Source organism: Alosa alosa, chromosome 5, assembly GCF_017589495.1.
Source record: "Alosa alosa isolate M-15738 ecotype Scorff River chromosome 5, AALO_Geno_1.1, whole genome shotgun sequence".
NCBI classification, from domain to species: Eukaryota; Metazoa; Chordata; class Actinopteri; order Clupeiformes; family Clupeidae; genus Alosa; species Alosa alosa.
In genome coordinates, this window is record NC_063193.1 from 27551356 (window position 1) to 27578214 (window position 26859).

The following is a 26859-nucleotide window of genomic DNA, read 5'->3' on the forward strand; positions in this document are numbered from 1 at the left end:
CTTGCTCAATAGCTTCCTGTTTTTGTTAGCACTTCAGAAAAATGGCAGAGTCGATTTCAAGTAACGAGGACCTTTTAATGTGCTCAATTTGTTTGGATCTACTGAATGATCCAGTGACTATTCTCTGTGGACACAACTACTGCATGGGCTGCATTAATGGCTGCTGGGATCAGGAGGATCAGAATGAAATTTACAGCTGCCCACAATGCAGACAGACGTTTGCTCCAAGACCTGTTTTAAACAAGAATAATGTTGTTGCAGGGCTTGTGGAACAACAAAGGAAGACCAGAATGCAAGCTGCCTCTCTTGCTCTGTGTAGGCCTGCTGGACCTGGAGATGTGGAGTGTGACGTCTGCACTGGGAGAAAACTCAAAGCTGTCAAGTCCTGTTTGGATTGTCTGGTGTCTTACTGTGAAACTCACTTAAAGGTTCACAATGATATTCATCCAGGAAGAAAACATTCAGTGACTGATGCCACATGCCAGCTGCAGGAGAGGATCTGCCCCCGTCACAAGAAGGCGTTTGACATATTTTGTCGTACTGATCAGAGTTGTATCTGCTATCTGTGCATGATGGACGAACATAAAGGCCATGACGCAGTCACAGCTGCTGCAGAATGGGCCGACAAACAGGTGAGTAGACGTGTATACCGGGTCAGTGTTTTTGCATATTTAACATGTTTCATACACGTGTTTCAACACAGCATTTCGGTCATTGCTTTTACCTTACCATTATCGGAACTCCCCCCATTACCGTCAGTCCCGTATTTCCGCCGTCTTGCGTGTATGTGTCACTTAATATCCATTTCTATACAAACCAAGACGGCGGACTCCTAAAGAAACGCAACCACCCACACCATAGGTGTATCTTAATTAGCTATGTAGGCCTACCAAAAATGACAATTTACCGTGACTCGAAGAGCTGTAAATAGTGTTGTAAGGCTGCGTGTACACAACCGCTTGGAGCTCCAGTGGAATTTTAATTTCATGACGAGAATTCTCGGTCTAACCGTTCATATGTCGTTGAAAAGGCGTAAATAGGCGACCCATTAGGCCAGCACTATAACTCCGAGCGTGGTAAACAAAATCGGATATTTCAGGCAGTAAATGCTCCCAGAACCAAACCAGATTTTGTTCAAATCTACACACCAATGGCTACTGAAAAATGTAAGGTTCATTTAACAAATGTTATTTTGAAGTGTTAAAAAACATCGTTTTAGAATTTCTGAACAAAAGTGGTGATAATTGGGGGTGTTACGACCTTACCCACCAACAACACTCAGTAACAGTTTGTGATGTGTTAATCTATTAAATTCCCAACAATTTCCAGCTAGTTCTGGAGTAGGCTAGGCTATTCAACTAACCCGCTTGCTTTCCAGACTCAGACTGTGCAGTCGGCACCCGCTTCCTTATTTGGGTTGCCAGGTTTTAGCCTATGACAAAACGGTTGAAATTGAAAGTATAGTATGGGGAATCGTGCAATTTTAGGAACGGTTCATATAGATTTTTGCAACTGGTGATTTTTTACTTGCTAGGACCCCATTGAATACAAAACAACCTGTTTCCAATTTTTTTCTTCATTTTCAGTGCCAAAATTCAAGATGGTGGACAATATATGCAGAAAAATAATATAAAGGCTTAAAGTGGTCAATTTCTTTGATAAATATACATATAATAAGGTAGACAAGTGAGATACAGACTATTTACAAAAGATGTATTGCATCATTTGCCAAGAAATTTGGAGAAAAATGGGAAAAATAGAAAAACATTTAAAAAATCTGCATTTTGTTTCATTATTGAAGAGTTCAACAAAACATTGTCACTCAAGTATTTATCCTCACCACTGTCACTGTCTTTTTAATATTGGTGCACATCTCTTCAGAGCCTTCACACCTGCAAAGTTGTGTGAATGGTAAGTTGTTACTCTTGCAAGAACACCTTCTACTGCATTGGCTGGCAAGACAACAGCACTTCACAAGCTCCACAACAGCCTGTGGTGCTGGTGGAAGTTTTGACAGAACAGGAGCCCATTGCCCATCAACAATTTGCCTCCATCCCAGTGATAGTGAGTCAAGAATCTTTGGAGCAGGCACTGTATCTTGTGCCCAAACATTTGCTTGCCTGTGTGCTCTCAGAATTTCAATTTCAACTTAATTTCACTTATAGAGCATCAAAACATTACTCATGTCTCATGGCGCTTTACAGAGTGTTAAACATTCAGACAGAGCCAATGAGTAACAGAGGCGAGGAAAAACTCGCAAGAACTCGCAAGGGCCTGACCCATCTGCCTGGGGTCAGTTACAGGACAGTAAGGTCTATATACAGAGAATAGAACATGGTATTTAGAGCCACCTGAGGTATATGTTACAAAGTGGTTAGATGGTTACATAACCAGTATGATAATGCATGAATCCTATTTAGTGTTGAGTTCAAATAGTCCAGTGTAGGGGATGAATTGTCCATAGGGATTAGGAGTTGTCATCGGGCAAGTAGTGGGTCTCTAGGCTGCGCGGGTAGGAATCCGAGCATGGGGACAGCAATAGACGATGGTAGGACAATCATAGGGATGGGATTCCTTAGTTCCCGAGTTCCACTGAAGGGCTTTAGCTGTTTGAAAACCATGTTTTGAGGAGCTGACACACAAATTTCTCACATCCAGCTAACACGTCTGGAGATGGATGAGGACCTACTACAAGCCTACAAAGTGTGTTAATGACATCATCACGACTTGTTTGACTTAAAACAGAAACCTTTCCTTTCCCACGGGATAAAAGTAAATGGCGGGACAAACGGTTGTCTTTCAATTTCCTGACAGGATACAATAGGATACCCGATAGGTCCACCGACTCTATGCACGATGTGATTGGCTGGACCTAAGTTGGGTTTTTCCACCTCACAAGCCAACGGAGAGTTGCTAGACTACCTGGCTAGAAATTACATTTGCTGCTGCTAGGGTGCGTCAAGATTTCTAGGCTGAGATGTATCTTTTGTCGACGTTCTCCAGTGCCCATGATAATGAGACTGTCTTCGTTGATGTCTGGTACCCTGCGAAGGGCAAGCACCAAGACATCTGTGTGACGAGTAGATATGTGGGGTTTTGCCAAAAATGACTTAATGCTACTGCCACCTTTGTGTGTGTGAACTGTGACTGGCAGTTTACATAGTTCAACAGCTTTATGAGCAAGGTAGAGGACGAGGTTGGCTTTGGTTTCCTTCGATCCCAGAAAGCTTTAAAGTCTTTGATTGGTGTAGTCTTGTATTTTGTATCCCTTATCATGAGCTTTTTCCCATTGTATCGACCTGTCTCGTCCTGTCTTTCATGGAGTTTGTGATGGTATAGTTGTTAAATAATAAGTAGCCTATATGTCATTGTAGCCTCGTGCCTCACTTTCAACATTTTCAAAGAAGCATTCTGCCAGATCTTAGCAACAGTTTATGTCATTTTTCCTGACAACCATCTCCTGCACAACAGCCATGCCATCTATTAAGATGCTATCCAATGTGTGTGTTAATTGCACTGAGCTACTCTCTGTAGATTGTTCAGATGATGCTGTAACCAGTCACAATTCATGGATGAAGGCAGACTTAGCTGTAGTGGGCAGCATTAGGCTTGCATATAATCAACAAATTCATATGTTCCCACAATTTCCTGCAAGTCCTGTTAACAGAATTATTGAAGACCAAAGAGCTCATTGTGGACTTCAGGAAGCTTTCTATCTGAGGAGGCTAAAGAAGGTCCACTGCCTCCTCAGATCATGGTGAACTTCTACCCCTGCACCATCAAGCGTATCCTTACCAACTGTGTCACAGTTTGGTATGGCAACTGCTCTGCCCACGACAGAAAAGCATTGCAGAGGGTGGTGAAAACAGCCCAACGCATCACTGGTTCCTCACTCCCCTCCATTGAGGCCATCCAGGGCAAGTGATGCTTGCATAAGGCGCACAGCAGGTTCAGAGGAAGCTTTCCTGCAGCTGAACTCTAGCTCTGCATCCTGGTTGACAACCAACCTACAAAGCCACCCCCGCCCAATCCCTCCTTGCCTGTGCCTGTTGAGGTGTCCACGACCATAGCAATCTTGACAGGGACAACAACCTCGTCCTCTATACTTTGTATATCACATTGCACTTTTCTTTTTTTTTTGCACTTCTGGTTAGACGCAAACCACATTTCATTGTCTTCATACTTGTACTCTGCAATGACAATGAAGTTGAATCTAATCTAATCTAATCTATTGTGGTGAGTGCAGAACAATACTTTAATTCAAATGATTATTAGGTTATGTGAAGGAAACTTTTAATCAGTCAATGTGTTTTTCTGGGTATGCCAATAAACAGCATAATGGTGGTTACACCAATCACTGGTTGATAATCATGACATCTCATGTCACCCATGGTCATATTTATTACTTAAGTCATTCAATTTTATTAGAAAATGTATGTATATAATGATAATACCTAACATATATCCATTTAAAATGTTTAAAAAGGCGATTATTTGCAATTTTTGGTGATATAGCCGCCATCTTGGATTTTGGACCTGTGCAGTCCGGGAAAAAATTGGAAACAGGTAGTTTTGCAAACTATAGGGTCTGAAAGGTATGAAATGTTCCAAACACCTTTTTTTGCTACATATCGCCCTGCACTAGTAAGTGATCGTGTATGTACTGTAGGCTTAGATTTTGATGCAGTAGGCTACAGACTAAACCACATGTTGCTTTCTCTGCTTTTTACCTCATAGGCCTAATAAAATATTCACTTAGCAAAGATAATGTCAAACTATTCTGGCAACGTCTCGTTTCATAACTTGATTGCATTTTTGTCCGCTTTTCATCACATTATTATGACCATTAAATGTAGGCTATTTTGCACGCTAAAATCTGATTCATCACAGGTAAACACAATAAAGAATGGGAACGTAAATTGGATTATGTATTCTAAGTTGTAATTCCTCTGTATGTCCTGTTGGTGACCTCAGTGAGAAGCACTGTTAAGACGCTCTTAAGGCCCATTCACACCAAAAACGATAACGATAACGATAACGATAACTATAAATAAATATCGTTCTTGTTAATATGAATGACGACGTTCACACATAAACTATAACGATAACGACATGAAGAACGTTATCGTTGGGGATCACTTTCAGAGTGATTTTCACAACGATAAAATGCTAATAGCCAATCAGAACCCATCGAATTTTAGCCCTCACATTTATTAACACAATGAGAGACTTTGTTTATCGTTGTTCAGTGTGAACGCTTTTATCGTTATGGTTATAGTTATCGTTATCGTTCTTGGTGTGAATGGGCCTTTAGCCGATAACGAGTACTCTGGAGCACTTGTAGATCTACGAGTGTTTTCACGATGCTCTTAAGCTACGATGGTTTCGGGAAACAGTCGGCAAATCTTAAGATGTTCGTAAGAGGGACTTTACGACGCTCTTAAGATGCTTTCGGGGAAGTGGGCCCACATCAACAAGGTCTAGTTAGCAAAGCCTATACTACTGCATCAACTTGTTGCGTTAGCCTCAAAATGTATTATTTTCTTCTCTAAGGCCATTTGTGATTCTCCAGGTTGGGGGTGAGGAAAGTTGCATGGTTCTTTGCAGATATATATAGGGCTGAGAAGGTGCACCATTCTCCCTACACGTTAGTTAACCGTCAAAATTACTTTTGAAGCTATTATATTAAGTTATAGCAAGGTTTTAACTTGCACAGGATGTTTTAACTGGCTACTGGTGGCTTTTGTGTCTGTTTCCCACCCAATAATTTAGGTTGGGAGCTAAGACCTAGCCTGATTTCCAGACTTACTTTGTTAAGAAAGTCTGGCCTCTCACAATTCGGAAACATTTCAAATCCTAGCATCATACACTTTGTGATAACTTCCAGCCTAACCAATCATATTGATCAGGGATTCCAAATGTTACCTACTTCACCTAACTTTTACAAACTGATAATAAATCTCATTGGCAGTCAGTCAGGAAGCAATGCATTTTGGTCTACCTTTGCTGTACATACAATTGCATCTTCCAACTGCTTATATAATATAGCCTAACCCATCGAGATTGCATTATAGTGCCAGCTATTTGAACAAAAAAAATTACATTTTTTCAAAAATACATTTTTTCAAGTCTATCAGAGAAATCTGGGTGATTTACAACCTGACTTAAATAACCCAATAATGGGCGGTAGGCCTACCCCATGGTACAAGACTGCGCTGATTGGACAATGATTCAGTGGTAGGCTAGATTAAACTGAAAAGGCTGAGGCATTAGACCAATAAGACTCCAGTAAACATACAATAAATGTTTGGAGGCTTGGTTAGTTTTTTTATTTTTATTTTTAATCTTTTCGCACAGTTGCCAATGGAATGTATGACAGAGCAGTGCGAACACAAATTGTTTTACAGGCTAGGCCTACTACAAAACATCTCCACCAGTTGGTACCAAATACATGCCAAATAATAGCCGATCTTTGAAAGCTTTTTGAAATGAAACGTTTGGAAATGATTCCGTTGTTGTAGGCTATAGCTACGTTTGTGTTTGGCCATTAAAATTCACTAGCCTACATAGGCCCACCCTTCATTCAGACTCTCTACCATTAAACATCTATTCCTTAAAAATGTTATTATGGTTGTCACAGCAAACATAAATTAAAGTCTGAGTAGCCTATGTAAGTTATTCATATATAGGCTGGCTAATCTTTTTTCTTTTCGTTCGTCTAATGCTATTTAATGTTAATGACGAAATCTTGTTTGCACACACCTGTCTTTCCCAAGCTGTGCAGTAGCCTACATGCTCCTGAATTCACACGAAACGAAACAGAAAGTATAGCTCCTGACCAGGGCCCAGTTTCCCGATAACGACGGAGACACGCTCTTACAAGGGTTTTCTACGATTCATCTTACGATCGTTCGTTTGGTTTTTCCAACTGTTTCTCGAACATGCTCGTAGCGTGAATGCGCGTGCACTGCTCTTAAGATGCTCTTAAGGGGAGCTGTCCACGTTAATAGTTCTGAAATATCCTCTGATTTGACGGTGATGTCAGGTGACTGCACGTCACAGCTATAGGCCTACCATTTAAACTTCGGATCTACACATTAATTCACATCAGTACGAAAATAGAAACACTTTGACATCTGCATGTAAGCATCCCAAGTAGGTTATATACCACACAGAGACATAAATAATTGTAATTATTTTAAGATTAGATTGTAATTTTTCGCGGTGTCACTTAAGAACACGTTTGAAGATAAGAAAGAAGTCGAGTAAGAAAGAGAGGAAATGTGTAGGCTTAGATTTTGATGTAGTAATGTCAAACTATTCTGGCAACGTCTCGTTTCATAACTTGACTGCATTTTTGTCCGCTTTTCATCACATTATTATGACCATTAAATGTAGGCTATTTTGCACGCTAAAATCTGATTCATCACAGGTAAACACAATAAAGAATGGGAACGTAAATTGGATTATGTATTCTAAGTTGTAATTCCTCTGTATGTCCTGTTGGTGACCTCAGTGAGAAGTACTGTTTTCCTTTTCTTTGCGTCTTCCGTCAAGGGTTTTCGCTGCTTCTTCGCCGGCTCTGCCATTATACACACGTTTGCAACAATCTCTAGCGTTTCGTTAGCCTGCCTCTGTGCTGTAAACTGATCCTGCTTCGGTCGCCGGGTAGGATACACCGAACTTGCAAGTGGGATATTCTTCCTACAGGCAGTAGGGGCGGGCGAGAGAGCCTTCATTCGCCCCGTAATGAGTCATTTAACCATATACCGACTTACGAAGATGATTCATTAACACGAAAACGTTGCCTGGTGTCCCTTTAATTACTGTTTATGTTTGTGTTTTAGTGTAGCGTGATTCCAATTTTAGTCTCGTGTGTAACCCTTCCTGTTGGTGTGTCCCCCCTTGTGCGTGTAGTTTAGGGTATGCCTTTGACTTCCATGTGTATGATATTCTTGGTCTGACTCCCTGAGGCTGAACTTGTCAATAAAGCTTAGTGAACAAAGTAGTGGTGTGGTCATTATACTATTGTCAAAAGACTCAGACAGAGGCCTCAGTGGGTGGGAGAGCTGCCTGCCCCTTTCCTGGAAGAGTTGGGGGGAGCAGAAGACTTATCCACGGGCAGGGGCTCAACAAGCTGATGCCAATGAGAGCCCTTATAATGGCTTAAAAAAAGCCTTTGAAGTCCCTGGGGCGATGTGAGAGGAAACGTGGGGCGGTGATCCGGGCCTGGCTGCTGTGGAGCCAGAGCAGGGAGGTCCCGGAGTACCTGCCCCCGCCGGGGGAGTTCGTGCGGTTGATGGCGGCCAATCTCCGGTCCTCCCTGGCGGATTGGATGGCGGCGGCCTGGCCGGCATTGCATCTTAGGCGTGGGCCCTTTGTCGCTTCATCGGTCAAAGCAGCGAGATGGAGTGGCAGCCTGGGAGGACGTGCCTGGTTTGGTCCTCACTGGGATCCCGAGCGGCGGGCTGACTTCTGGGTGGGGCAGAGGGTGGGCGCCCTCTGAAGTGACTGTCTTTCTCCTCTGGGTGCGCGTGAGAGACATCATGCAGTGTAGGCACTTGTTCCAGTTGGCCTGTTGGCCGGCGCCTTTCAAAAAAGCTGGTGCCCGCACTGGACCGCTAGCAGTTGTGGTTGTGCTGCTGTCGGTGAGTGTGCTCCTGCGGTGTGCGCCCCATGTGTGTTGGTGGTACCATGGACAGTTGGACTGGGTGGCGGAGTGCCGCACCGACGTTTGCCTGCAGCTGAGGGAGAGGCGATTGCCGAGGATGGCAATGGCATGCGAGGGGGCTGTGTAACGTCGGTGCTGTATGAGGACTGTGTGTTACGGTCCGACACTAGTGCATGCTGGGGGATTCTGGGAGAACTTTGGGGTTGTTTTTGTGTGTGTTTATGCCTTTAATTACTGTTTATGTGTTTTAGTGTAGAGTGATTCCCCTTTTAGTTCTATCTCCTGTGTGACCCTTCGTGTTGGTGTGGCTGTGTCCACCCCTGTGCGTGTAGTGTATGAGTGTCTTTGACTTCCCTAGCGTATACTGTGTTGGTCTTGGTCTGTGTCTCTGCTCCCGAACCTGTCAATAAAGCTTGCTGAACGAAGTATTGGAGTAGTCGTCATAGTATGATCCTGATAGCTGCGTGTTTTCTGTAGAGATTCATATCTTGCCTGCTGAGATAGCCTACCTGATTATAATCATTAAGATGATATAATTGTGATATAAATATATACCCGCACTACCAGACTCACCAACAGCTTCATACACCAAGCTGTAAGGATGCTGAACTCTCTCCCTCCTCTCCCCCCTCCACCCTCAGCTACATAACATCCTGGACATTGGACCCACAATGGCCGCCTGCACTACTCCACTTGCACACTTGAACACTTGCACACTTGTACACTTTACAACTTGGTGTTGTTGTCCTGAAAACACAACACTTCTGCTGCTCTTACATAACTTGCACCACTATGCCACTTTCTTTATTACTCAGGTCAAACAGAACTACCCAAGCCTCTTATTGGCCTGACTTTGCACTAGTTTTTTATTGACTGTCTATGCACAATTTCAACAAAATTTTGCTGCTCTTATTTTTTCATTATTATATGTGCCCTCTTATTTACTTATTTACTTACTTTTTTGTTTACTTGAATGTTATGTTTGTCTGTGGACTTAAAATTGGTAAAATATGTCTTGTCTTCACCGTGGGATAGTGAGAAACGTAATTTCGATCTCTTTGTATGTCTGGAACATGTGAAGAAATTGACAATAAAGGACTTTGACTTTGACTTTGACTTTGATAAATGAAAGTGGTTGTGTGTGTTTTTTATCATCAGAAGCAGATGGGCAAGACACAGATAGGATTCCAGCAGATAATCCAGGAAAGAGAGAAGGAGCTGCAGGAGTTGAAAAAAGGCTGTGGAGACTCTCAAGGTGAGTACTGACCACAGGAGAATGTTGGATCCTGGAAGTGTCACTTGGTCTTGTTATTTCAGGAGAGAGAGAAGGAGCTGCAGGAGTTGAGAAAGTCTCTGGAGACTCTCAAGGTGAGTACTGACCACAGGAGAATGTTGGATCCTGGAAGTGTCACTTGGTCTTGTTGTTTCAGCAAGCTTTGATGTCTCAGGATTACATGTTATCACGGTGTCATCAGTCATTATTGTCAGCACACTCCCTCTCATATTCTGATGCCTAATCTGCCACACAATAAGACCCACATTTCCGAAGTTGGAGTGCAAATGATGGATTCTATGACATATCCACGCAGCCGGTGATTGCTCATCATCACAGCTGAAATAGGGATTTGCCATTGATGAAATTAATTGTTATCCTGTTATGTGCAGGATTTCTTCATGTAAAAACGTGCTTCAGCTAGCCTAGAACTCATTTTTGTTCATAACCAATCAAGTAATGATAACAATGATGATCGTCCTTTTAGAGAGTAATAGTGTTGTCACAATACCAAAATTATTGTTTAGATACTGATACCAAGTCAAGAATTGTGATTTCGATGCTTTTTTGATACTTTTTTAAAAAGATATTTGATTTGGGGGCCCCCACCACCTTGACGTCATCAGTAATATTGAATATTATCATCCACACCAGTGGCCATCCTAGATTCTGCTCAACCCTATGAAATTCCAGTGCAGTCTGGCATGGCAAACCCTTGGCCTGTTAGTCACAAAGAGCCAAGGCAATGCTGTTGATGCATTGTTGATCCGTGACATGGATTGTCCAGAAAGACATGGTTTAACAGGAATTGACCTTATGCACAAAAAGCTCTTGTGGTAGCTCATTTGTTTCTGGTGTAGCTTTAGCTGTGTTGTATCGGCATCTTCTGTTATGTTCTGCTCCTTACATGCTCCGACAATGAAAAAATTGTTTGCCCAATAATAACTATTTCAACGCACGCATAAATCCTTTTACATTGTAGCATGGTGATTCACTAGATGCAACAACCAACCGGGTCCGTGTAGACACTAATTACATTAACAATAGCAGCAGGTTCAAACACATCTGGCTCTACTGGAAACAAATGAGTTACCTGAAGAGCCTTTCAAGCATAAGGCCTATTAGCCTTGAATCAAGTAAATTACACCATGAGCTACTTTTCAGCTTCACCTCCCTCTGTGTGTCTCCTGCCCTCCTCTTTGTGTGTCTCCTAACAGAGTTCTGCACAGACAGCAGTGGAGGACAGTGAGAGGATCTTCACTGAGATGATCCGCTCCATTGAGAGAAGGCGCTCTGAGGTGACAGAGCTGATCAGAGCTCAGGAGAAGGCTGAGGTGAGTTGGGCTGAAGGACTCCTGAAGCAACTGGAGCAGGAGATTGCTGAGCTGAAGAGGAGAGATGCTGAGTTGGAGCAGCTTTCATACATAGACGATCACTTCCATTTCCTCAAGGTAACATTGACCTGACCTCCTGAAACTGAAATTAAATGTAAAGTATGAAACAGGGCCTGATGTACTAAGAATTAGCGCCAAATTACCGCCTATTTGTAATAACGCAATTTGCACCTTAAAACATGGCATCTTATGTACAAAACAGACCGGACATGGATGAAAGCACATTTTGCATGCCACTGGAGCGCAGAATTGTGAACTGTGCTTTTCTTACTCATACATACATACTGTATACATTTATTGGAAGTTCGAGGGGAGTATCGCGCAAAAACATGGGAGGAGAAGTGTTAATAGTGATTGATTAGGTATTCCGCCACATGTATGAAAACGGCACACGTTTTGTGGTGAAAATGTTCCGACTTTTAAAAGCAGGTGTCATCCAAATTGCGGTTAAATGCGTCAATTAGAGAAACTTTCAAAGACAAATAAAATAAATAAAAATACAAAAAAAAACAGTAATGATAATGATGAACTGATTATGATTGTAGATAAAGGAACATTTCTAAAGGGAGATAGATTATTCCAGAATCGAGGGGCAGCAAAGAAAAGCCCTATCACCTTTCGCTTTTAGGTAGGATTGCATTGGGGACTGAAAGAAGATGTTGCGAGGAAGACCTTAGTGGCCTAGAAGGACCGTAGGGACATAAAAGGTCACAGATATACTGTGGGTGCCATCCCATTTAGGGCTTTGAAAACAAAAAGCAAAATTTAGCAAAACCTAATGAAGTGAAAGCTTAGTAAATGGCACAGCGTTTGCTTTCTGCGGACAGAAAAAACCTGCTATTTGTCTTTGTAGGTAACATGTGGCCCTGTGTATTTAGCGGATACATTTCTGTGCAACATAGACATATGCCCATATGAACAGTGTGTAATAAAATCTGTATTTGTGCTGTATGATGTGTGATTAGAGTAAAAATTGTTTGTATTGTTTTTAGTAAGTGCAGTATGTATCTAACATGTACTGTACACACTTAAATGCACTAATGCATAATTACACATAATTACACACACTAAACCAACTAATTCAGCAGTCTTTGTGGAAACAGAGTTGACTGAATATGCAGGTGGCCTGTCTCACCTTATGTGTGTCTCTTTATGCAGAATGCTGTGTCAGTCACTGGTGCTCCTTGCAGTACAGCTCCAACCAACATGGCCTTCAGGAGTTTCTCTTTTGAGGCTGTGAAAGAATCAGTCTCTGCAGTGAAGGTGCAGCTGAAGTTGACACTGGATGGCATCTTCAAGCAGGAAGTAGCCAAGATATCTACAGCAGGTTGGACAAACATCTAGAATTGACACAATCATGAACTTCTTTTAAAAGACACTGTCACAGTGTTTGAATTGCTATGGATTCATTTGACTCTGTATTTTCTCTGTCTCTCAACAGTGGCACATATCCAGATCATTCGGTCTTTAGAATGTGAGTCATTATGTTACATTCCCTTCAACAATAACACTTCCTTTCAGAGCTAACAGACCTGTCACAAATGCTAAAAACAAACATTTCCTAAAGTGGAGTACAGATGAAGATAATATATGCACATATTATCTTCATATGTACTCCACTTTGGGAAATGTTTGTTTTTAGCATTTGTGACAGAATGTGTGTTTGTTTTTTCTGTTGATCCTGGGTGATTGAGTGTCTCTGTGTTGGTTCCCAGATACTGATCCAGAACTCCCAGTCAGAAGAACAGACAGTAAGGGCATGCTACCACAAACCAGTTAGTCTTTACTGTTTTTCTTCTTCTAACAGCCTGCAAGGCTTTATATCTGGGGTCTAGCAAGGGAATGATAGTTTCACTGAAATGAAAGAGTGTGGCTTGGCTCCAGAGTTTGAAATGAAGGCCCTTTATATGTTATGTGTAAAAATACCTTAATATTTTCATGAAGGGTTTAGGAGAAAATTAAACACTGGGGGCCCTATCCTACACACAGCAAATCTTGAAGCCAGCCACTGAAAATGATAACGCCACTGACCAAGAAATAACTGATCCAAAGTAAAATGAGCAGCTCTACACTGCTACTGTATTTTGAGAGTGCACTGTGAAGTCATCTAACAAGTGATAAGACCTTATAGCAACGAGTCACAGCAACACAATGTAAAGTTTTATTGTTAGTAAAGTGATTCTCTGTTTCAGTGTCTGATATCCAGGCTGTTTTTCCTGAACCAGTTACCAGAGAGGAGCTATTGCAGTGTAAGTTGGACACACACACAGACACGCCCACAGACAAACTTTAGTTGTATTCAGACGTGCACTGAACTCTGTACATGATCCGGGCATCAAGTCACAATTATTTTACCTGGAAATCAATGACACTACCAGACCCCTAGTCAGGATGTCACACGGGTGAGAGTATTTAGTCTACAAAAAGGTCACACGGGTGAGAGTATTTAGTCTACAAAAAGCAAAGGTAAATTCACACCAAGCAAGGGGGTGTGTTGATGACATTCTGTGCGAAACTGATGATATTTCCTTGGCTTTGATTGTAGCCGATAAGTTTATGATCATCATAATCAAGTTCATCCATTTATTCTCATTCATGACAGACTAGCACTAATTGGCAAAGCCGGGAAGTTCCCATGAACATCCATTGCATCGCGATTTAACTGACTATAGGCTATATATGGCCAGATTGTGTCTATAGCCTTTATGTAGACCGGGCTACCGCTTGGTTGAGAACGATAACTTTTGGAAAAAGGACAGGTGCTAGACAAACTTTAGCCTATGTTAAAAATAAGACAGTCTTAAAAGAGTAATGTTTCAATCCCCAGGATCTTCGGATGGTAATTTGTTGCCCTTTTTAAGGAAAATAAAACTCATGTTTTCAGACTTTCTTTTCATTTCAATGAAATGGACTTGCCATAATTATTAGCATTATCATCATTATTGATTGATATATTGTGTGTCATACCCCGACCATATATTGTGCGTCAAGCCTGGCTACTCCCCTCACTTGAACCACACAGAGTATTTACTGCAGGTATGAACCACTACCAAACTTTGTAGAATGGAAGACAAATATGTTCTTAGTACGATTCAATCATTAAAAGTTTGTACCACAAACTTCTCATTGGTTTGATAGTAGTCCCTAGTTTCAGAAAAAAACATGCAAAATAAGTGATATTGAGGGTCTCAAAACTCAGTATTTTCTCTAGAAAGATAATCCTTTTTTAATGGTTTCCCAAAAAAGTGAAGTCTCTAAAACAAAAGGCCATGATAATAATAAGGATAAAACAAGGCGTGTTTGCATTTTTGTATCATTTTCATGCAACTGAAATGTATGAAAATGCATCCCCATTCACAGAATAAATGCATGTAGTTACAGGTGTTTTAGGAACATAACAAAAGGAACAAAATACTATGCTGTGTTTCACCTGAGGGGCCTCTAAAATCTATTGTTTATTGTAAATGTTTATTTTGGTGTTCCCAAAACACCTGTAACTACATGCATATTCTGTGAATAGGACTTGCTACAATATTGGTACTTTACAGATTTTGATTTAGATTTTGATTTTTATGGTCCTACTAGATACCCCACATACCATTTCAGTTGCTTGAAAATAACACAAAAATACAAACACGCCTTGTTTTATCCTTATTATTGTCATGGTCATTTGATGTGGAGACTTCAAATTGTTGGAAAACATTAATAAACTGATGCATTTCAAGAGGAAATAGTGACGGATACCAAATGAAAAAAACAAAACTGTTTTTTAATACCCTCAATATCACACTTAAAGCTAATTTTTCCAAAATCTAGGGCCCTTTCAAAAGTCAGGAGACATTTAGTACATACTTCAAATTGTTTACACATGATTTTTAGGAGTTGATCGTCCATCCTAGAAAATTTGAAGAGGCTAGGGAAAATATTTGTCAAGATATTAATGCCTAAACATGGCATGTGTTTTTCAAGCTGTAAAAATGAAAGAATTTCAAGGTCTGAAAAAGATATGAAGACAGAAGATTTGCACAGAAATATTTCACAGCCCTTGGTTTTAGGACCCATTGATGATATAGACAAGGTTTGAACAAAATCTGAGACGGTGCAGCAACAACAGTATCACAGAATTTGACACAGAATGACCCGGATAGATGAGGTTACTATCAAATCCACACATCCCATACTTCCACACATAAGCACATCCTATATCATCAGCACAGATATAATATAGTCATCACACACATAAACATATCCCATCTCATCAGCACACATATAGTCACCACACACATAAACACACCCCATCTCATCAGCACACATATAGTCACCACTCACATGTAAGGATCTGGCAGTTGTCTCTCAGCTGCCTAAGATTCTCTGTTCTTGGGGAAAACAAAAGACCAAAACCACTCCCTCATCTCTGGACCCCAGCAGATATTACAGCGTCTGCACCTCAGCTGGAACACACATCAGCGCACCACACATAAACTATTGGATAGGCAATGACTTAATTAGCCCAGTTTTTTTATCCCCTTCTGATCCTCTTCCACAACCCATTTCCCCTCCCTCCCCCAGGTTTTCAGGCCTTTAATCCCTCTGTGACTGAGCACGTCTGATGGAAGGGCCACAGTAAAAACTCTTTATATTAGAGTGAATTATCATAAATGTCATTAATCTTTATGAGATTCAGCAGATGTCATTATAATAATAATTGTAAAAAATGTCTTTTGATGGCTAATGTTAAATTTACAAAAACGTGATCTCTACTTTAGAAGCTATTCCTGAAAATGCCAAATATACTTCTCATAGGAAATGTGTACATGATGATAAGTGATACAATTTACCCATCTGGGACAAATAATACAATTGTAACTGTAATTGTATCTAAATATTATACTTATAAATGCCTTTTGAACAACACGCACCTTATCTTACCAATACACAAATGATCTTAGTTTAAATCACATTAATGTTGGAAAAAATGAATAGACATCCTTTTGTATCCATCATAATTAACCAAACAGTACAAATCAACCTGACATACCTAATTCTTCATATCTGTTGTAATAAAGTCAGTGTTGATAAATTGAACTGTAACTCTAAGCTCTATTAAAGGTTGTATCAGCGATTGTAGGCCCAAAAAAGGCCCAAACATTAATGATTACATTCATCTAATCTTTCCTAACGATCCGCTAGCTGCCCGCCCGCATAAGCAGGCCGTCAAAAAAACGTGTCTCTGTAGGCAGCCTAGGCTCTGAGATCTGCACACAAAAACAATTGTTAACAAGTGTTGCCAACCACTCAATGGCAAAATAAATTGTTCCAACCAATAATCGACGAGCGTTCAGGAGAGTTTCAATTGCACGGGAGGGAGGGAGAGGGAGTAGCGAGCTAGCTCTCAGTTTTGTTTGAACGTCAACAGAAGTGGCGTTACCCCGCCATCGCTGATACAACCTTCAAGAGGCACTCTATCTCCAAGGAATCAGTTATGTGATCAAATAGATGTGATGAAACATGACTCATATAATAAAGAATTCTACACTATAAACTCTCCAATGAAGACATAATTTATCACAAACACATTCTTTACTTTTCACTATGATCACAGGCCCAGTGTTTAGAGTTGTTGAAGAAGTTGTTTCTCCTTTAGAGAGCAGAGCAGGTTTCCCTTCATTTCAGGTCAGTCTCAGAGATGAGAGTGGAGTGGAGGTGAGGTGAGGTGCAGGAGCAGCACTTCTACCCGTGGCCTACATGGGGCAGCAGCCACACTGACACTCTGTCGCCACTGGGTGGCAGTACAGATCCATGGATCGTTGGTCAGTACAGTACAGCTTAAAGATCACTGGTCACCATGGTCTCCTTTGACACACACACATACACATGTGTGCAGCTCTACACCAAACACACACACACACAAATAACCCACACACACATACATAGTGTGACTGCATGGATTGATGTCTCACCCAGGGATGCATCCATAATTGGTATCCGCTGTGTCTGTCTGTCATACACACACACACACACACTGGGATAGAGAGAGACATACGTACAGTACATTCTCAGATAAAGTTGCTGTCACCTCTCCTTATCAATGTGGCAGCCACTCCTCCTGATGATAATACAGGAAACCAAAAGTGCCCTTTCACACTGCTGTCTCCTCTCCTGCTGTGTGTGATCGGGACAAAACATGGCGCACGCTTCAGCCAAAAGACAAAAGTATTTCACTTGTCCAGTTTGTCTGGATCTACTAAAGGATCCAGTCTCAATTCCATGTGGACACACATATTGTTTGGGCTGCATTAAAGGCTGCTGGGATCAGGAGGATGGTAAAGACATCTACAGCTGCCCCCAGTGCAGACAGACATATAGGCCAAGACCTGCTGTCAGTAAAAACACTCTGATTGCTGAGATGGTGGAGGACTTTAGAAAGACTGGACTCCAGGCTGCTGCTCCTGCTCAGTGTTCTGCTGGACCTGGAGATGTGGAATGTGGAGTCTGCACTGGGAGAAAACTCAAAGCTGTGAAGTCCTGTCTGGATTGTCTGTTGTCTTACTGTGAGGCTCACTTCAAAGTTCACAATTATGTAAATCCAGGAAGAAAACATTCAGTGACTGATGCCACAGGACAGTTACAGGAGAGGATCTGCCCCCGTCATCAGGTGTTTGAAATAGTTTGTCGTACCGATCAGAGTTGTATCTGCTATCTGTGTACGATGGATGAACATAAAGGCCATGACACAGTCACAGCTGCAGCAGAATGGAAAAACAAACAGGTGAGTACTGTAGCTACACTTGTGTCTTCATTTTATTTGAAAGGTCTGATATACAAGTGATGTGTTTATATAATGACAACAGCATTATACTTCTTAAAGTCTACTGATTTTCTGCAGACGTATATTAGGCTCATTGGAGAACTCACAAAGCAGGTAAGCATTGCAGGTGCAAAGAGCAAAATGTGTAAAATCTGTCAAACATTGCCATGGCAGCCTCAATGTGAATAAGAGAAAGTGGAATAGATAATTAGCGAGGGTTGATATCACTTCTTGTTGTTTGTTTTTCGTCAAATGCCATTGGCGTCATTGATTAGGGTAGCCTGGATGTCTCTCTCAATATGATACCATACAAAAGGTCCAATGTTTTTTACAGTCCCTGTGTTTAATGCTTAATACCAGTTCTCTAACTGAAACAAGATCATGTTGTTTCTACAATATTATGTGTTCATCAAAAAAATCTGGTTATTGTTATCATTGTTCTGACAAATGAATAGGAAACATAGTTAGGCACAGTATGTTTGTTTTATTATAAACAGAAGCAGTTGGGGCAGACCCAGAGGAGATTCCAGCAGAGAATCCAGGAGAGAGAGAAGGAGCTGCAGGAGCTGAGGAAGGCTGTGGAGACTCTCAAGGTGAGTACTGACCACAGAAAAGACAAACTGCTAATTGATTAAGGTTTCAGCTCTCTAATATAATTTATAATTGTTATGGCAGCTGTGTTGATGTGCCATTACCAGATCAGAGGTAAAAGGTTATTTGTCAGAACAAACTCATTTTGCATTATATTGCTTAATGATAGCCATGCTAAACCAGATGTACCGCAGAGTGGTACAAAATATGACCGCCGCCCAGTCCAGCACATTTTTTCCACAAAAATAAATCACGCTGAAAGGCATATATGATTCTAACTGTCTCACTAAATTGCACTATGCACACTCAATTCTCACTGGTATCTGCTAGACAACAAGTACCAAAACATGATTAGTTCATAGATTTCACATGTAAAATTCATTTTATACAACCCCACCCCCATCTTGCCTGTTCATAATTCTGAGAAATTCTTGAATTGTGTGCATGTGTGCGTGTGTATATGTTCATGTTTATGTGTGTGGGTGTGTGTGTGTGTGTGTGTGTGCTTGTGTGTGTGCCTGTGTATGTGCCTGTGTGTGTGCATGTGCATGCATGCGTACATATGTCTACTGTGTGAGTATGTGTCATACGTATGATTACTGTGAATGTATGTGTGTGCATGTGTATCTGTTTATGCATATGTGTGCATATGGAATGGGTTAACATGACCCCTGGAGGCAAGCATACGCAAAAAATTGGTCATCCTAGGCCCTACGGTTCTCAAGATATTCACAGAAAACTCTGTTGGTGTACGGTCACTAAATGTACACATAAATTATTTTATTGTGTGCCCCCCCATGAACGGAATTCCACGAAACTTGGTGTGCATTCAGAGGGTGTCATAATGATCCTACACTTCCAATTTTGTGCAGTTTTGTTAGGTCACAGATACCTGCGATTACAACACCTCATTTTTACTTTTTTGTGTTTAATTAGGTGGCGCTATACATGAAATGAGGTTATGGAATGGGTTGACATGGCCCCTTGAGATCAACATACAAAAAAAGGTGGTCCTCCTTAACCCTACGGTTCTCGAGATATTCACAGAAAACTGTGTCTGCCCTACCCTCCTTTCGGGGGGTCCAGTCCAGCGGGGGGGCTACAGATCAAAACGAAAAACGATGGTTCCATGCTATCCATGTGGGGTTACATGCCCACCAAGTTTCGTGTACCCCGGTCTTTCAGTGTCCCAGGAATCCTTGACAGAAATTTGGCCACCGCTTCGCTGCGCGGCGGTCATAATAATGGGCATACATCCAAAGTAAACTATTTGTAGAGTAGTATTAGCATTATATTAGACATTAGTAAGTGCACTGTCTATGATGTGGGGAGAAGAGTCTAAATTAAATTAAATTCTAATTCCACTATCAGGCAACATTGTTGTGAGTTCACTGAGTAACTGTGCCTCTGCTGTCATCTCAACAGCACACAAAGAACCACTGACACCATGAAACACTTTCAGCTTCACCTCCCTCTGTGTGTCTCCTGCCCTCCTCTTTGTGTGTCTCCTAACAGAGCTCTGCACAGACAGCAGTGGAGGACAGTGAGAGGATCTTCACTGAGATGATCCGCTCCATTGAGAGAAGGCGCTCTGAGGTGACAGAGCTGATCAGAGCTCAGGAGAAGGCTGAAGTGAGTTGGGCTGAAGGACTCCTGAAGCAACTGGAGCAGGAGATTGCTGAGCTGAAGAGGAGAGATGCTGAGCTGGAGCAGCTTGCACATACAGAGGATCACAATTATTTCCTCAAGGTGACATCATTAATGGCAATTAAATTAAATTAAATACATTTCCTTCTGCAGTCCTTTATTGTATGGGCTTACCCCCAGAGGATGTCAGGGGTATCACATCAAATTTGGAGCAAATTTAAACTCTGAACATGGAGGCAATTAAAGAGGCATGTTTTTGCATTTTCATTTTTACTGGGGCTGCAACATCACGTTATGGTACTGTAGGTTGATGTGGGCCCTTGAGACCAGCGTACCATACAATTGTGTGATCTTGGGTGCAATGGTTCGGGTAGTTATTGTGGCCCCCAGAAACCAAACACTTATTTTCTGTAAAGGTCTAGGAGGCTACACGACCACCAAGTTTCATGTGCCCCGGTGTTTCGTTGTCCCGGGAATCATTTTCCAAAAAGTCTGGGGGAAAAAAGACTTCTGTATGACACTTATCACTACTATGCTACCAGCAGTCATAACATAAGAATTTCAATGACAGGAAGAATTCAGCTGATAAATCTTTCTGTGCAACATATGACATGTATGTCCACATGATAAAAACTGTATGTGTGCTGTGTAATGTGGATAGGAATTGTATTGCTTTACATGCAGTAAGATAATGTATCTAACATGCATACATACTTAACACACACTAATGCATAATTACACACACACTAAACCAACTGATTTAACTCATAATGTCTTCAGCCTTTGGGGGAAACAGTCCTGACTTACTATTCAGGTGATCTGACTCACCTTGTGGTTCTCTCTGCAGAATGTTGTGTCAGTCACTGCTCCTCCTTGCAGTACAGTTCCAACCAGTTTGACCTTCAACCAGAGTTTCTCTTTTGAGGCTGTGAAGGAAACCATCTCTGCAGTGAAGGTGCAGCTGGAGGAGAAACTGGATGGCATCTTCAAGCAGGAAGTAGCCAAGATATCTGCAGCAGGTTGGACAAACATCTTGATTGGATGCATTCATGAACTATATCAGACCAGTTACAGTACCCTCCAGAATTACTGGCACCTCTGCTAAAGGTGACTAAAAATAGGAATATAAAATCATCTTTTGGAAATTGATCTTAATGCCTCAAGTAAAAAATGATGGAATATCCAACCTTTACTATGCATCCTGATAAAGTTATCTTGACCTTTGACATTAAAATAGCCCCACATCATCACATACCCTTCACCATACCTAGAGACTGGCATGGTTTTATTTCAGTTAGCCTATAGCTGGTTTGATTTGCATTGAGCTCAATGAGCATAAAAATAAAATTATCAATTTCTAAAAGATGATTTTATATTCCTCTTTTTAGTTACAGTAAGCAGAGGTGCCAATAATTCTGGAGGGTCCTGTATGTTGAAATAAACATGGATTCATTTTGACTGTATTTTCTGTGTCTCTCAACAGTGACACAGATAATCCAGTCTTTAGAATGTGAGTCTGTCACAAAGTTATATTCCCTTCTACCGTTGAAATAAAACTATCCCTCAGCGCTAACAGACTCATTCTGAAAAGTAATATGATGCTATCATTATATTCTCTTTATACTATGTATTGAAGCTTTATTGCTAGTAAAATGATATTTTCTCTTTCAGTATCCAGTGATATCCAGGCTTATTTTCCTGAACCAGTGACCAGAGAGGAGCTCTTGCAGTGTAAGCTGAACAACCCCCCCCCCACACACACACACACACACACACACACACACTGCAGTACACAAATACAAGTCTAAGTTTGTCCTGTTTTTTCTTATACAACAGATTCCTGTCACTTCACACTGGATCCAAACACAGCACACAGACGCCTCCATCTGTCTGAGGGGAACAGGAGGGTGGAGTACAGAGCTGAGCTCCAGTCATATCCTGATCATCCAGAGAGATTTGATGTGTGTCCTCATGTGCTGTGTAGAGAGGGTGTGTCTGGACGCTGCTACTGGGAGGTGGAGAGGAGTAGGTTGGTTGATATAGCAGTCTCATATAACAGCATCAGCAGGAAAGGACAGAGTAGGGAGTGTGTGTTTGGATATAATGATCAGTCCTGGAGGCTGTTCATTACCAGTTCCAGCTCCTCTTTCAGGCACAATAATAAAGAGACTAAACTCCCTCTAGTGGCCAGCTCCAGAATAGGAGTGTATGTGGATCACAGGGCAGGAACTCTGGCCTTCTACAGCATCTCTAACACAATGACCCTCCTGCACAGAGTCCAGACCACATTCACTCACACACTCTACCCTGGGTTTAAGATATTTTCTGGATCATCAGTTAAGCTGTTGTGACCCACACCATATACAGCAGGACAGAAATGTAAAGACCCCAAATACAGATATATGCTGTTATTGTTGTTATCACATCCACACATCCACACACACACACACACACACACACACACACACACACACACACACACACACACACAAAATATAAGCCACCACTCACATGTAAGGAGCTGCCTGAGATTCTGTGTTAGATAGATAGATAGATAGATAGATAGATAGATAGATAGATAGATAGATAGATACTATTGGGGAAAACTAAAGACCAAAACCATGCACCAGCTTACAGCGTCTGCACCTCTAGAACTATTGGGTGGGAAATATGTTGACTGAAATCTTTGGGGGATTGGCTTAATTGCCTAGCTACAGTACACACAGACACAGACACAGACACACACACACACACACACATACACACACACACACACACACACACCAAGGATTTCCGTCAATTTGATTTTAGAAATGTCATATTTGAGATCGATGCAGATCCTGTGAGAAAAAAAATAGGAGGGGGTCTATCACCTTTTCTTTTCCTTTTTTTAACCCTTTCATGCGCAATGTCCACATCTGTGGACAGTAACTTTAACTCTGATTTCTATTTGTTTATCATGCTGATATACTCCAATCCACTTGAGGACAGTTTTAATAGATCCATTGCAATATATTAATAATATGTATCATCTTATATTTGGAATATTGACTGCTTGATGACATCATCAATTCAACATGGCTGACAGTAATGGCCATGTGCTGAATGCTCCAGGCATATCTGTAAAAGTTTCTAATCAAGAAGGCTAAACCAGGTAAAAAAAATATTATGGTGTACAGGACAGTGTGTTGAACAACTCTATGAGGTTAGAAATTATATTTGATGTAAAATATAGTTTGTAGACGCTCGTATAGTCGTGGATGTTGCGCAACAGAGGAGTTGATGACCAAAAATCTGATTTTGTAACTAGGAAGGTTTTTTTATTTGTATTGTTCAAATATGAATTTAACTACTTTAAATTACAAAGAAACAAACATTTGGTAAACATAAATAATGACCTAACTACATGTTATACATTATGTGAACTGCCTATTTATGACAACATTACAGAAATATATAGAGACCAATGAATGGTGTGTATGTTTTGCAAAGAGTAATATATTAAGACATTAGGTGATTAGGTGATGACTAAGTGGTGTACACACACACACAACACACACACACACACACACATACATACACACACACACACACATACAGTACACACACACACACACACACACAGACACACACACACACACATAGACACACACACACACACACAGACACACACACACACACATAGAGTACACACACACACACACAGTACACACACATACATACAGTACACACACGCATACAGTACACACGCACACACACACATACAGTACACACACACACACACACACACACACACATACATACACACACACACACACACACAGTACACACAGACACACACATACAGTACATACACACACATACAGTACACACACACACACACACACACACAGTACACACACATACATACAGTACACACACGCATACAGTACACACGCGCACACACACACACATACAGTACACACACACGATGTTTAAAAGGGAAAATGCTGTTCATAACATTACAGACATGATTGTAAAATCAATCAGTTTTTGAAACTTAAAACATTTTTCAAATCTTTCGAGATGTTTGTAAATATTATCTTCTAAATGACATAGTAAAAAAATATTTTTCTGCAGTTTACAACATAACCAACATGATATGATTGTAAAATCTACTTTTTTTAACTGGACAAATATTTTAAAATAATTTATATGTTATCTGTTACAAAATATGTTCAAAAAATGATCAAATACTGTTATAAATAACTCTTTTTTAAATGTTTAACTCTTTATAATGTTGCAAAACACCTTTAGAATATCCTTCTGTGCCATTAAAATCATTACTGTTATGATGTACTTAAAAAAACTGTTGGTTTTTTGCATTAAAGTCACATAATGGTCCATATTTTCTGTCATTACTCTTTATTATTTTTTACCCCATTGTTGCGCACTGTCCACATACGTGGACAGTAAAATAACTTTATATAAAATCATATTTTTAAAACATTCAAAATGCTTTTCAGTTTTAGGCTCATATAGAGTAATAAAATCAATATAAAAAAATTCTAGAGAATTTTTTTCATAATGCGTGCATGAAAGGGTTAAGGCAACTAGCCTACAAATATTAGGTCCAATGAATGTGTTAGCCTAGAAATCTAGACGCACCCTCGCCAGGCTATGAATGTGTGTTATGGTAAATGTTTAAAGACCTATAGTGTTCTTGAGAACTTTCTGTGTCTCAATCAGAGACCGCTCAAGAAGATACGTCAGCCATGAGTTTCGCTTTGTTTATGTTGTCACGCTTGTCTCATTGGCCTGGGGCGGTTGCTTAAAAAAACAACTGACGTCTTGGATTATAGTGACAAAATCGAAAGCTGATGAGGTTGCCCAATCCGTTTAACTTTTTTGGATATGATATTGTGAGCTCTATGTGCGAATTCGGAGGCTGTGTTCTTTCCGTGCATCATGTAGACAATTTCTTACTATCGCGAACTCTTGTCAGGGGAGGTCATTCATTTTGGGTGTCACCTGACTTGAACAGATAGCCTGCTATGCCACCCGATGTATTATTATTGTTACAGTTTTTAATCAATGCAACTAACATTATGTGTAAAGCGACGCAATATAAACTGTAGCCTATGCCTATATCCCGTCTGACATGTACAACATGTTGTTCACAATTTGCGACGGAAGGTTTTGTCTGAGCGTGTTACATAAAATAATATCGCGAACTGTTGAGTAAAGGGGGTCGGTCAGTCGTGTTTGTGACGCACAGACAGCCTTGTAGCCTATTTTGCTTAGGCCTCACTTTTAACGAGCGTATGTTGACAAAAAATAACCATGCAATTAAAATAGGCAACTTTAAAACTTTGCTATTATTAATGTATAGCACAAAACCATAACCAGTAGGCCCACCAGAACCTCGCATATTAGCGTCATGATTTGTGTGCGTCTATTTGGCAAGGCCACTAGCTGTCATGGATGCGTTGCTAAAGGAAGGCACAGGTGTCAAAAGTTAAAAAATAAATGGAGATGGGCGGCTGTTGGAAACGGGAGAACTAACAAGCCATGGTGTAAAAAAACAAAGTGCCAGGGGTTTGCTTTTGCGCGGTTTGCTGCAAGAAAATTGTTTATGGATGCAATAGGAAAACGTTTTAGCACGCCAACAATCAAAAGACCGCCATAAGGTTAACGTTCGTGCACTTCAGGACATCTTCCCTACCTGGTGCAACTAGCCACCACGACAGAGGTAGGCTACGTTTATCTATGGCTGACCGTTTTTGCGCTCAGAAAGTATAGGCTACGCATGTTCTATCATAGCGCAACACGACCTGTCCCTCACCATATCGCAACCTCTTGTCAACCTTATACAATCAGTTGCTGAAGACAAAAGCGCCCTCTCCAGATTGTCATTATCAGATGCGCAGACCTCCTGCATGAGCACACACAGTATTGCTGCTCATTGGAAAACTGAGTTGTCTGTAAAACTCAAAATTACTATGTTTTCATTAAATGCGGATGAGGCAACAAATGGAAATATGAACAATATCTAGACTGTTCTGATTCGTTACTTTGATGAGGAAATGTGAAGTCTTGCAAACTTGATTTTATAGATTTTACTTGGTGTTGAATTGTATATTAACAAGAAAACAAATCTCCCCTTTAAACACTTTTGGCCTGAAGTAATTAAATAAGAGTGTAAGTTAAAGCCTTGCTACAATATTGCTGCAGTAGAAAAGAACAGCAATGGCTAATCAGCAATGGTCAGGGATGGTACTGAAATATTGTTTTGTTCATCAGGAAAACTAAATCTCAATCAAGAACACTCTCAATTCGCCTTATTCACATGGCGGCCATTGGCGGCTAAAACGAGGCTACAGGGTACACAAACCATAGGATTGTTATGTTCTATGCATTCACCTGTAGGTGGCATTCGGGCAGCCTTGGCCTACTGGTTAGCGCTTCGGACTTGTAACCGGAGGGTTGCAGGTTC

At 40.9% G+C, this 26859-nt stretch overlaps 2 protein-coding genes across 6 annotated transcripts in view; both read left to right on the forward strand.

Annotated features, from left to right (window-relative positions):
* LOC125294908 (E3 ubiquitin/ISG15 ligase TRIM25-like) lies at nucleotides 1-11277 on the forward strand. Of its 2 annotated transcripts, none has more exons than XM_048243971.1 (3): nucleotides 1-632; nucleotides 9830-9926; nucleotides 11162-11277. In XM_048243971.1, the coding sequence occupies exons 1-3, from the start codon at nucleotides 42-44 to the stop codon at nucleotides 11191-11193; spliced, it is 720 nt and encodes a 239-aa protein (XP_048099928.1). In that variant the 5' UTR covers nucleotides 1-41; the 3' UTR covers nucleotides 11194-11277. The 2 variants fall into 2 exon arrangements, with proteins under 2 accessions (XP_048099928.1, XP_048099929.1); XM_048243972.1 differs by having other exon boundaries at nucleotides 9833-9926.
* A 5283-nt stretch (nucleotides 11278-16560) lies between these two features.
* LOC125294906 (tripartite motif-containing protein 16-like) overlaps nucleotides 16561-26859 on the forward strand; it is a 30915-nt gene continuing 20616 nt past the window's right edge. The window contains exons 1-7 of one of the 4 annotated variants that reach the window (XM_048243967.1): nucleotides 16561-18107; nucleotides 18644-18739; nucleotides 20253-20486; nucleotides 21232-21403; nucleotides 21868-21894; nucleotides 22056-22115; nucleotides 22221-22610. In XM_048243967.1, coding sequence (XP_048099924.1) covers nucleotides 17523-18107; nucleotides 18644-18739; nucleotides 20253-20486; nucleotides 21232-21403; nucleotides 21868-21894; nucleotides 22056-22115; nucleotides 22221-22610 — 1564 coding nt within the window. In that variant the 5' untranslated portion in view covers nucleotides 16561-17522. Of the gene's footprint in view, nucleotides 18108-18643; nucleotides 18740-20252; nucleotides 20487-21231; nucleotides 21404-21867; nucleotides 21895-22055; nucleotides 22116-22220; nucleotides 23152-26859 lie in introns of those variants that run through there. The other 3 variants (XM_048243966.1, XM_048243969.1, XM_048243968.1) reach the window with 3 other exon arrangements.

Excerpts from the sequence above, each read along its gene's own strand:
- LOC125294908 (XM_048243971.1), top strand. The coding sequence starts at position 42 with ATGGCAGAGTCGATTTCAAGTAACGAGGACCTTTTAATGTGCTCAATT. Across the intron at positions 633-9,829 it reads CAGAATGGGCCGACAAACAG|AAGCAGATGGGCAAGACACA; the intron begins GTGAGTAGACGT and ends TTTTATCATCAG. Across the intron at positions 9,927-11,161 it reads AGGCTGTGGAGACTCTCAAG|AGTTCTGCACAGACAGCAGT; the intron begins GTGAGTACTGAC and ends GTCTCCTAACAG.